The sequence below is a fragment of the Priceomyces carsonii genome, assembly GCF_900007245.1.
Source record: "Priceomyces carsonii strain CBS4050 genome assembly, scaffold: Debaryomyces_carsonii_scaffold_2, whole genome shotgun sequence".
NCBI classification, from domain to species: domain Eukaryota; kingdom Fungi; phylum Ascomycota; class Pichiomycetes; order Serinales; family Debaryomycetaceae; genus Priceomyces; species Priceomyces carsonii.
The window spans coordinates 694,483-706,100 of NW_026946675.1; the positions used below are offsets into that span (position 1 = coordinate 694,483).

Sequence of the window (11,618 nt, forward strand, 5' to 3'; positions counted from 1 at the left end):
GAGTTATTTATGTCCTCTGATATAAGATTGATCGTGGATAAATCGGAATCCAAGATTCTCTTTTTGAAATTATTAGGATCTCTTGATTTGATATTATTTTTTAATTGCGCTAGCTTAATTAAAAAATGGTCGGGTGAAGCAGAGGTCGCTACCACGTCGTTTAAGTTATGAATTTCTTCTGCCGTCCCATATTTTGCATATTCTGTACTTAGTAATGCCATTGCCTTTGGAGAAGGAGGTGAGCAAATTTTACTGTCCCTCCATTTCGAAAGGACGAATGTTAAAGTTTCAAACAAAGAATCTACCTGCACCAACAGAGATACCACAACGTCTAACAAGACTGGCTCCATGGGCCGCCCTAATGATATTAAATTACTGAATAAATTTTTTGAAAACTCAACTTCATAATTTAAAATAAATCCACTCATGATGTAACTCAAAGTCTTGGAGTTATAGCTCTGGTTTCCGAAATAAGTAAAAGCTATCTCTTGGATAGAGTCAATATCATTCATATGATAACAAAGCCATATGTAATTTTCTTGGAATGTCTTGCTGTTACGCATATATGGCTCATATGTATGAAACAAATTATACAAGTGAGGAATCTTTCCGTAGATGTAGGTGTAGAATGATGATAAATGCTCCGGGTTTTTATGCGACTGATTAAAAGGAACATCAATTTCATTATTGTTCTCTATAAGTGACTTGGGAGGCGCCTGTCGTAGCACTTCATTGACAATTGTATTGAGTATATCAGATTGGGCTATTGCTTCTTTGTTATTAGATAAAATTAATTCCTCTACAATCGACGCGATATTCTTTCCACGAATGAGGTCTGATGTGTGATCGAATCTTGAAATATTTCGCCCAGAGCTGCCAGTTTTGTGATCATCATTGCATTCAAAAAAGGAATCATCAAGAGGTAAGGATTGTGGATTTTGTACATGTGATAGGACGTTGGTACCACCAGTTGCACTGGCGACCACATTTAAAAACCTGTTATCTTCTATCCCTTTGTCATTTCTAGGCAGATCGGTGTTTCTGCTTGCTTCTTTAAGTATTTTCGGAGCTATATCTCGAGTAGCTCTTAAAATCCATTGAGAATAAGAAGCTTCCAAGAGCTGTCGATTCGTGCAAAAGGGATGATTGGACGCCCTAAACGAGGGTCGGCACCTCAAGGGTTTGTAATGCTTGATATTGAAAAGAAAGTTTCGACATGTTATGCTAAAGGGCAATTGTCGCAATGCCATTGGGAAGCCCCTTCGTTATGATGATTGACAATTATATTAATGAAGGACCAGCAAATAAGTTTCTATCGCTTCGTAAATGATGGTAAAGTTTTGAATATGTGAACTTATCACGGGTCAATGTTTTGAGTTGATATCTTCGTTCTGGTCTTGTTACTTGCAGTGAAAAAAATCGATACTCTATGTTTAAGTTCGCTTTTTACTTTCATAGAGGAAAATTTTGATTTTTAGCTTTATACAGTCTTTTCAATTTAAGATCAAAGATTCTTTTCCTCTACTTTGAAAGGGTCCATTGTTGATTAATTAAGCATTAAGATCAGACAAGTAATGAGTTCTCATCTGCCAAGAGCAATTAATTTGTCTCAGCTTCAGCCTCAACAACTTCTCGAGTTAAGAAAATCGACAGAACAAGAGGTCAATCACTTCACTAATTCGTTACAGGCTTTGCAAACAGCCCAATCAAAATTGAAGGACTGTATTACCAGTATAAATAAAATGGAAGCATCTGACTCGAAGGACTTATTGGTACCTTTGACAAGCTCTTTATATCTTCCAGGAAAGGTGGAAGCAAAAGATAATTATCTCGTAGATATTGGAACAGGTTACTTCGTATCAAAACTGGCAAAAGATGCTCGAAAAGTATATGAAACTAAAATAATCAAGTTGGATAACGATGCCAAAAAGTTGAAGGATATATTGTTGCAAAAGAATGAAATAATGAATAGCATCAATATGACATTAAGAAGTAAGATGATAGAGTATGAAAAACAACAGGAGCAGCAACAGCAGAGCTAGATGTTCACCTAAAATATTTAATTATATATTCTTATTGTTCATAATTCTTATTATATATAAAAGGTTCCAGAAATACCAGCTTCATGTTTCCAATTTTGACAGATCCTAACCCGCCAATATTTGACAATGCATTACCGTCTCGAGCTTCACAGCTCCGCAAGATCACATTTTTTATCGACTTGCAATTTGCGAGTAGGTTTGACACATCAGTCTTGTTTATCAGTCTTATGCTGGAAAGAGAATCGACGACACAAGAATTGTAATCCGACGCCTTCAAACCCTCGACTGCTGCCCTTCTCTTAGCAGGTGCATCATCCAATTGTCTGGCAAACACAATATAATTTCCAGCTTCTTCGAATGACCATGCCAAGACGAGAGACAAATCATGTTTGATACAAATGTCCAGCAAATTACACAACACCTCTTGATGTGAATCTATATCGACTACCGCTAAGAGAATCCTCAAAGCTCTATTGTTCGGCTTAGCATCAACTATGGAGCCCTTATTGAGTTTTTTCAACCTCTGCCATATATATTCAGGGTGGAGTTTAAAGTACTTCAAACTCAAAAACAAAATTTGCAAAGTAGGATTAATGTAATAATCTGATAGAATTGAATCATCGTAAGACCAAGATGTATTTTTCATGAGTGAATGCTCTAATAATGGGTTTCCTTTCTGAGATTTATGTACAAGTATTTCTGATGGCCCAACAACACGAGGTTGGGAAGAAACTTCGGGCCTTCTTCGAACGATTCCGACTTTGGAAGAAGGGATAGTTGTCGCTACCTTTTTGGGAAAAGCCTTATGAACAGAGTGCTCTCGAAGTTGTCCCAGATTTCTTTGACTATTAAGACTATGATTATCACTCGTACCTTCTTCAGCTGCTTCGGTGATTCCGTAATCCTTTCTCATGCGCTGAACCCCTGCTAAAATACTCGCAAAAGAATTCGGGTTATGTCTGCCATCCCCATCTTCTGTTCTATTTTGCTCGCTCATAGTAGTATTTCTTTGTGACTATATAATACATTTATGATTATGATTTTATCAAATATCTCACAATTACGTAATCTTACTTATCTTACTGCAACTTTTCGGTAGCACACAAATTAAGCTCGATGCTTGTCTAACGTCATAAGGACTCAAACACCAGCACTGGTGGAGAAGCACACTAATATTAACATCAACTTTGACAACATCTTGAAACTTTCCTTAGTTATTTAGCATTGAAGTTTTCTAAAGGATATTAGTTACCTTCACATTTTGCACTCAATTCTAGTTCAGTTTTAAGTATATTTTTGCAAAATTTGCTAAATTAAAATAAATTTAATATGGTATGAATGAAGTGTCTCAGCAACACCCCAATAAGTTGTCCAGCACAGAAGACTATAATTCTTTTATCTTAATAAGATCTAACACTCTTTAATTAACACCATCCTTTCATCTAGAAAAGATGAATTAAAATACTCACGTGACAATTGACATCACCCTCGGCAGTCTTTCTCCAGTTTTAATGTAAGTGCTAAGTTATTGAATATAGTGTTATCAATTTTATCTATCGAATACAGCTACTGGTAACTCATGTCAATCCCAAGATATCCCTTGGCTATTGAAAATCCTCCACCAATGCCTCAGGAGCTTGATTTCTTGATCAACGAATTGAGATATCCTAAGTCAACCACCAATATTCAGGTGATACTTGGATACCTTTACAACTATCTACCATACGTAAAGAATGAGCAAAACTTGAAAATATTATTCGCTTCATTTCTTAATAATCCGTTGACTTTTGGTGCAATGGCAGCGCCCTATGAATCGAACTACATGATAATTGAAGTCATGAAATTGATAACAGAAAAGAAACTTAAGGTATCTAAACCAACATTAACTATAAAAAAGTGGTACGAAATCATCTTGAAAGAGATGCATAATTTTGTAGCATTTGATCAGTTTGCAAACAGTTGGAAAGTAGTTCCAATTATATCAGGAATGTTTCTAGCTAATACAGTGCGATTTCAACTATATGTGTCAGAAAACTATTTGGAGTATGGCTTATTTTTCAAAAATTGGGATCATAAGGCACGAACGCTCTTTCGCAAGTCATTGAACTATACACTTTCTACCTCAAGGTCGTTTGATATTCTAAATTTATCCTTATTAAGCTTAGCAGCCATGTTTAACAAAGGAGATAATATTGACGAATACGTTACAGATGTTAAGAATTCACATATTATCGAAATGTTAATAAACTTGGCATTTCCTACATCATTGGATGATAAGAGACCCTATTTACCTTTTTTTCATGCTGATCCACGAGACACAGAACTTGAGAATACAATCCAAACACAAGTTTTTCAAAAGCCTATAATCAAAAATTTGAACAAGCTTTCATTTATTTTGGAAAACTGTTTTCAAAACATGGAACTTTCCGAAGAGAGTCAACTTAAAATAATTGACGTTCTTTCACAAATGCTACATTTCAATAGAAATTTAAGCTATTCTGTGCAAAATTCAATCTTTAATCTTAACCCTAAGCTCATCAAGAATGACCAGCTTTTAATGCATCTTTTTTATCTTTTAAAAAATATATTATTTTCTGAAGTAATTATATTTCAGGGGATCTTATCAAGATTTTTAGAATCGAGTACCCGTCAAGGAATTGGAAATGTATTTGATACTTTTTTCAAGAGGAAAGAGGCTTCCTTGGAGAAAGACTATAAAGAAATTTCGCTCAAAGTTTTGCATAACCTTTATTATCTCCATTTTATCTTGTGTTCAATAGGTCAAGGTGGCTTTGACAATTATAATTTTGTTTATTACTTATCTCTTGAGATTTCACTCCAGGCTGGGAATGTTTCTACAGACTTCGAATACTTCACAATGTACCTAATTGGTGATTATCGAGAGATAAATCTCAATGAAAAGACATTGAACACCAATTACATGGTCCAGTGTAAAGTTTTGTTTGTATTAGGACTATGGGAGAATTATTTGCAGTTAAAGAATAGGAATGATAGATTTGTGAAATCTGATATTGTTCCTATCTGTAAAAGTCTTGTTGACGACAAAAGATATAATAACTTTGATATAATCGAGGCTGCACATTCAGTATTATTGATATACTTCTCCAAATTCGATCTTCAAGATTTGAAAGAAGCCATGGACTATATCAATTTACTTATGAATCAATTCCCAAGACTTCTATCGTCACATCAGTTGAGCATAGCGATAGAAACAATAGGTAAAAAGGTGCTATCCAAGTCAAAAATCAGTAGTGATCTGGGACAGGACCCCGTTGGATCTTTTCTTCAATTTTTATACTTTAAAATTTTTTCAGTTGGACAAGGAATTAAACTTAAAGACAAAGGCTCGAATGATGTGAGTTTCACGTCAGCACAACCGATTCAAGAAATAGAAGCAAATTCAAGCTTGAAGAGCATGGAGAGCGATCCAGATTCGTCAACAGATATTTTTCGTGCCAATAAGATGAAAAAGCCTAAAGATATAATGAAGTTGGATTTACCAAAATCACAAATAAGTCAGAATTACAATTTTGAAAAGAGAGTTATACCAGATACTCTTCGAGAAGCGAAAATCCTATCAATAATCAACTTGGTTCCGTATTTACCTTTATCATCGTTCGTTTCTTGGCTCGATAAAATTTGGACGTTGATATTGTACAGCGATCCTTCGGAAAAGGAATTTTTGACCAATATGTTGTGGAAGGTTATAAGCGAGAATATGGATTTAAACAGATGCGAAATAGGGATAAGATGGTGGTATGAGTCTCAGGGCTTAGCGGAACATAATATAATAACAGGAACTTCGAAAAATAGGCTTTAGATTAACCCACTTTATAGCGTTAGATACATATGATATTAACTAGCTATTTAGCGATGCTCTTGAATACAAAACGTATATGCAGTACAATAATTTTTTTTAAACGATCTCATCTCAGGTCTAAGCGACTTTATAGTACTTTATTGACTAAAGAATCAAAATGCCTAGGAAAAAGTCAGCTTTAAAGAGAGCAAAGAATGCAGATACAGGATTGGCCCAGGATGAAAGGGAATCACCAAAGAATTTGAATAGGGAAAAAGCTGGAAAGGAAGATACGCGAGAGAACGATGATGAAGAAGTGACATCAGAATCGTCCGAGGAAGAAGATGAATTTGGCGATCTCATAACTGATGATATCGAAGAGGGTATTGAAAAGGTATTGAATGTGGTGAGAGCTGATCCCAAAAAATTGCTAGATCCAAACTTAAAATTCTTTAGTGACCCTGAGAATGTTTCCTTTACGAAGAAAAATAAGGAAAAGCCTTTATATTTGAAAGACTACCACCGAATGAATTTGCTTAATGGAGAAACGTTTGGAGCCGAACAAGACTATAACACAGTAGATGGCGAGAAGCCATTTGTAGTGACCGAGAGGGAAGAGAGGAACCAATTGTTATCGGAAATTAATAGTGCATTTGAAACTGAATCTAAAGATATTGACCAAGATGAATTTATGAAGAAAAAAGAGCTCGTTGAGCTGGAACCAGATTATGAAAGAGACGCTGTCACGTTCCCAGACCCTCAGAAGAACCAGGAAGAATTTTTGAATGTGTTTCTTGACCAACAAGCATGGATTCCAAGGAAGAATGATAAGGTAATTGATCTTGATAAAATTGACAACGAGGTGGAAGAAGATTTTGATGATGCGGTGGAAAAGTTTGAGCACGCATATAATTTCAGATATGAAGACCCTAATTCAGCAGAAATTGTATCTTACGCTAGGTCTCAGGCAACATTTAGAAGGACTGCCACGAATTCTCGGAAAAGACAAAGAGAAAAGAGGCGTGAGGAAAAGAAGGAAGACGATAAAAAGAAGCAAGATTTAATTAAGAAAAAAAAGACAGAAAAAGTTAATAAGGTATTTGATAGGTTATCGAAAATAAAGGAGGCCGTTGGAGACGAAATAAGCAACGAAGTCATTACGAAGGTCTTTGGCGACTCTTTATTGAGGGATGATTTTGACGATGCAGATTGGGATAACAAAATGGCCGAAGTATTCAATGAGCAGTTTTATGATGCAGCAGAGGGTAAACCTGACTTGGGATCGGATAATGATTTCATGGATGTTGCTGGCGGAAATGATAGCGAAAGCGAGGTCGAGGAAGACGATTCTCCTCAAAGAGAACGCAGTCCTTTGACTAAAAAAGAAAAATTAAAGGAGAGAAAGTCTTTTAAGAAATCCAAAAATGAGTTGAGAGAGAAGGCAGAGTCTTTAGTGGAGGCGAATAGTATGAGGATTGCTGACGAAGTTGAAGAAGAGAGAGGTAGGTCGGAAGATAAAGGAGAAGTCAAGTTCAAATATCGTGAAGTTTCTCCTGAGACTTTTGGCTTGCAGACTAGAGAAATTTTGCTAGCTGATGATAAGGATCTCAACCAATTTATAGCTATAAAGAAATTTGCACCCTATAGACCCAAAGATTTGAGGTTAAAAGATAAAAGGAAATATACTAAGAGCAAGAGATTGAGAGACTGGAGAAAAGAGGTTTTCAAAAACAATAAAGATATTGAGTATCCACTCAAAGACACGTCAAAATAGAGGTTGTAATAGAGGAAGATATCAATTTGTAAATACACAATCGCATAACAAATATGAAATCGAATTCTCGCTACATTTGAAAGGGATTTTAACTGTTGTTTTTTATAATTAGAAAGTCATTATGATCTATGTATTTTTATCCACGAACTAATTAGTATTATATTTATATAGAACGCTGAAGATAAAAAAAATATATGTTAGGCATTATTGCAAGAGATTACTCATATTTGTTAGGCGAGCTGATTATTGATTTAGCTGCTTCCCTAATCTTTGGTCTTAAACCAAAACTCTTAATCGATCTTCTAGAACTAACAGGACCAGAAGGACTTCCTCCTCGATTCACCTCATTTAACCAATATCTTGCAAAGATAAAGAAGCATATTATAATGAATACCATGACACCAATGACTCCAAAAAACCAACCGAGCCCACCAGCGCCCTCTCCAGGCACATGGACGTTCATTCCAAACAAACCAGTGATAAGATTTAAGGGAACCAACAAAGTACCTATTAAAGTAACTTTAGATAACATTTCAGTAACCTTATTATTAGAATTAAATGACTCCACTTGCAATTGAGCCAAATAATTTGAATGAGATCTACTAAAGATCTTTTCGTAAGCCACTAAATTTTGAAACATAGTAACAACGTGATCCTGAATATCACCTAAATATAAGGCAATATCTGCTCGTGGTTGTGTGATTCCTGATTGCTGCTGTATGTGTGGTGCTGAACTATTCATATGCAGAGGATTAGCTCTATTTGCAAATGATTGATTAAAATAGCTATTGTTATTGTTGTGAATACCTCCACCTATTGGTGTCGATGCTCCCCCACTATAACCAGGCCCTGGATTTATCAGCGAACTATTAGATTGATATATTGCAGCTTCATCTTGGCATCGCTTAGCAAACATTTTGATAACATCTGCCTTGCCAGATAATAGCCGCATCAATGTCATGACTTTTCGTCTTGACTCACCAATCCTCTGCAACATCTTTCTGAAATCTAACTCTCTCGCAACGAAGACAGAATCTTCGATTGCATCAGCTTCATATTCAATACCGGTAATCACGGGAGCAAATCCATCAGTAATATCATCGATCAAAGCATAACACAACCAGTCTGCACTTACATCCACATAGTCTCTCAACTGACGAACTCTTCGTCTAACATTTGCAGGATGCGAAATTGGTGCAAAATGAAATGTTAAAATCCCCTCCCTGAAAACGACAATGTAGACGTTGATTGACTCCAAATAATCCTCAGACTCACTATCAGGCTCAAATGTATGAAAACAAACAAAATAATAGTTTCTAAACAATTCAACCTTTTCACGAGTTTCTTGCATTCTAATATCTTCCGCTGTCAAAGGATGAATTCCAAAAGCTTTGGCAAGCATTTTCATTTCGGCATCTGTTGGACAGCTACAATCGAGCCACCAAGTACTTTCACCATTCCTAAACAACTCCCTTACAGTTTGACCGGGTTGAACTAAAGATGGAATATCCGGGGCATGAATAGTTTCTTCAGATTCAGAGCTGAAGAATGAGAATCTTTCAGGTAAAAGTGAACAGCTATCGTTGATTCTTGTACTTCCAAATTTTACGTTTTCGGAGGACTCACTGTCAGTGGGGAACTGTTTTGAATCAAGTTTTTCAGAATCTTCATCTACCGTTGATGAGTCAGAGTTGAGCTTTTCCTTCAACGAATCTCCTTTCATGTATTCAAGGGTTTCCTTATAATGAGGATTTCGAGACTTGAACCTATGTAATACCGTATTGGTTCTTTTTAATAAATTTTTGGGTGTATATTTTAAAGCAGCACTACTTGTTCCTCCCACCATAGAATTAGCACCAGCAGACCTGCCCTGTTGAGTACTGACCCTCATAGCGGTTCGCTCGGCTATTAAATGCTGCTGTTCCTTCATGAATCTCTCTTCCTCCTTCTCTTCCTTGATGAATTCTTCAATCTCATCGAAATCGATACCCTTAATCCGTATATGCTCTCTCAACATTGGAAAACATACATCCTCTTCTGTTTCTTGTGAAGAACGAGAGGCATGCGAATCAGCATCACTATCAATGGAAGAACGCGAAGCTCTCCTTTCCCTTCTATTGTGACCTTGGTTATCAGACCCAAAGGTTTCATTGGTCTTGACTTGCGTCATCGGCAGAGCAAGATCATTCTCCAAGGTTTCACAATTTGAATTACTTCTGCCGGTTCTAGCTTTTCTTCCAGCAGAAATTGTGTTTTTTAGAATTCCGCTGCTTGTTTGTCTCCTTTCAGATTCGTCTGCGTCTTTAGGAGTAACTAAAGACCTTATCTGATCTGAAAATGAATGGGAGCTAGATGCCCGATGACGTTTTGGACCTGCAAACGATCCATCATCTTTACTGTATGACAAGGCACTCATGTCCACATCATCATCATCATCATCTGCGTCGTGATGCAGCAAATAGTATTCCCTACGCAACGTATTTAGATAATCCTGATTTGACTTTGGAGAATTGACATGTAGAGAGGGGTCTTTTCCTCCTTCAGATACCCTGCTTCTGGTATTTCTTATAATGCCACTCTCGTCGGCTCCCTTCTTGAAGCTCTCTCTTCTATTATTATCGTCCAGCGACAAGGCAACCATGGGAGCACTAGCCGTACTACCTCCTGCCTTGATGGGTAAAGAGGGAGCTTGATGCCTATGATCATTTAAAACTTCATCAGTGTTGGTTGCGATGGCTGCTATGTCTCTAGTAGGCGAAGCTGAGCGATAACTTTCTGAGTCAGACATATTTAATTATACAAATATCTAGCGTCACCAAGAAAAATCATAGTATTTTCTAAAAGTGGCTTTTCTGAATGAGTCTTTAACGTATAATTAACCAGAGTCTTCGATTATTCATAAGTTCTATTTTGCTATATATTTGATATAAGGTTAGGGAAAAATTTTCCGGACACATGGTCTCGCATAACTTTGTGACATATTAATTTAAAAGATAACGTTTTTCTAAGCCCAATCTTTTGGATTCTGTAAAACCTTCAATAAAGTGTCTTCTTCAGAACCTTCCTTTGGATGATGATCATATTCCCAACTCGCAGTGGCAGGTAGGGACATCAAAATGCTTTCCACTCTGGAACCTGGTGTTTGTAAACCGAATTGAGTACCTCTGTCCAATACAAGATTGAACTCCACATATCTTCCTCTTCTGATCTGTTGCCACTCTTTTTGTTCCTTATTATAAGGAGTATCTTTTCTTCGTTCAATAAGCGGCACATAAGATGGCAAGAAGGAATCGAGACATGACTCGACAATTTCGAGGATTTCATCTGCTGGCTTGTCATCAAAGTCATCGAAAAAGATGCCTCCAATTCCTCTGGATTCTTGCCTATGCTTTATATAGAAGTATTCATCACACCATTTTTTGTACTTTGGATATAAGCTTGTGTCGTGCTTATCTAAAGCGTCCTTTATAGTCTGATGGAAATGTTTTGCATCGTCCTCGTATAAGTACGACGGCGTCAAATCTGAACCGCCGCCGAACCACCACGTTTGAGCTTCACCGGTTTCTGGATCTTCTGTTTCGAAGTACCTATAGTTAGCATGAACTGTTGGTGCGTGTGGATTATGGGGATGTATGACCAAAGAGAGCCCGCACGCAAAAAAACCTACACTACCATCACTGCTGTTGGACTTCAAATTACGGTGGTCGGCCTTCATCCTTGCCACAGCCTGAGGAGGAAGTGTTCCGTGAACAACGGAAATATTCACACCACCTTTTTCGAACGTAGTACCTTTTTGTAGAATCATAGACTTGCCTCCTCCTCCATTTTCTCCTCGGGTCCATTCATCACTTCTAAATGGTTCAGTATCAAGAGAACTAATGCCTGCTGTGATTTCTAGTTGCTTGAGCCTGATAAGTGCTTCCATTCTCTCCCTAATCGGAAGCTCTGCATTATGCACCTGCTTTTCTAAGTCCATCTCTTA

The 11,618-nt window shown here is 36.9% G+C and overlaps 7 protein-coding genes across 7 annotated transcripts; 3 read left to right on the forward strand and 4 right to left on the reverse strand.

Moving 5' to 3' along the window:
- Window positions 1-14: 14 nt before the first annotated feature.
- On the reverse strand, window positions 15-1,250 carry PRCAT00001830001 (uncharacterized protein; the record flags this gene model as incomplete). Its single annotated transcript, XM_062951648.1, has 1 exon — window positions 15-1,250. A coding segment is annotated over one exon (1,236 nt), but the record flags the coding sequence as incomplete, so codon positions are not given.
- A 324-nt stretch (window positions 1,251-1,574) lies between these two features.
- On the forward strand, window positions 1,575-2,042 carry GIM5 (Gim5p; the record flags this gene model as incomplete). The annotated part of the gene is made up of 1 exon (XM_062951649.1): window positions 1,575-2,042. One exon carries the CDS (start codon window positions 1,575-1,577, stop codon window positions 2,040-2,042), a length of 468 nt encoding a protein of 155 aa, XP_062808631.1.
- Window positions 2,043-2,073: 31 nt separating this feature from the next.
- Window positions 2,074-3,039, reverse strand: RAD10 (Rad10p; the record flags this gene model as incomplete). Its single annotated transcript, XM_062951650.1, has 1 exon — window positions 2,074-3,039. The coding sequence occupies one exon, from the start codon at window positions 3,037-3,039 to the stop codon at window positions 2,074-2,076; it is 966 nt and encodes a 321-aa protein (XP_062808632.1).
- Window positions 3,040-3,621: 582 nt separating this feature from the next.
- PEX8 (Pex8p) lies at window positions 3,622-5,883 on the forward strand (the record flags this gene model as incomplete). The annotated part of the gene is made up of 1 exon (XM_062951651.1): window positions 3,622-5,883. The coding sequence occupies one exon, from the start codon at window positions 3,622-3,624 to the stop codon at window positions 5,881-5,883; it is 2,262 nt and encodes a 753-aa protein (XP_062808633.1).
- A 157-nt stretch (window positions 5,884-6,040) lies between these two features.
- Window positions 6,041-7,636, forward strand: PRCAT00001834001 (uncharacterized protein; the record flags this gene model as incomplete). Its single annotated transcript, XM_062951652.1, has 1 exon — window positions 6,041-7,636. One exon carries the CDS (start codon window positions 6,041-6,043, stop codon window positions 7,634-7,636), a length of 1,596 nt encoding a protein of 531 aa, XP_062808634.1.
- Window positions 7,637-7,853: 217 nt separating this feature from the next.
- On the reverse strand, window positions 7,854-10,424 carry ALR1 (Mg(2+) transporter; the record flags this gene model as incomplete). The annotated part of the gene is made up of 1 exon (XM_062951653.1): window positions 7,854-10,424. The coding sequence occupies one exon, from the start codon at window positions 10,422-10,424 to the stop codon at window positions 7,854-7,856; it is 2,571 nt and encodes an 856-aa protein (XP_062808635.1).
- Window positions 10,425-10,640: 216 nt separating this feature from the next.
- HEM13 (coproporphyrinogen oxidase) lies at window positions 10,641-11,612 on the reverse strand (the record flags this gene model as incomplete). The annotated part of the gene is made up of 1 exon (XM_062951655.1): window positions 10,641-11,612. The coding sequence occupies one exon, from the start codon at window positions 11,610-11,612 to the stop codon at window positions 10,641-10,643; it is 972 nt and encodes a 323-aa protein (XP_062808636.1).
- Between the last annotated feature and the right edge of the window lie 6 nt (window positions 11,613-11,618).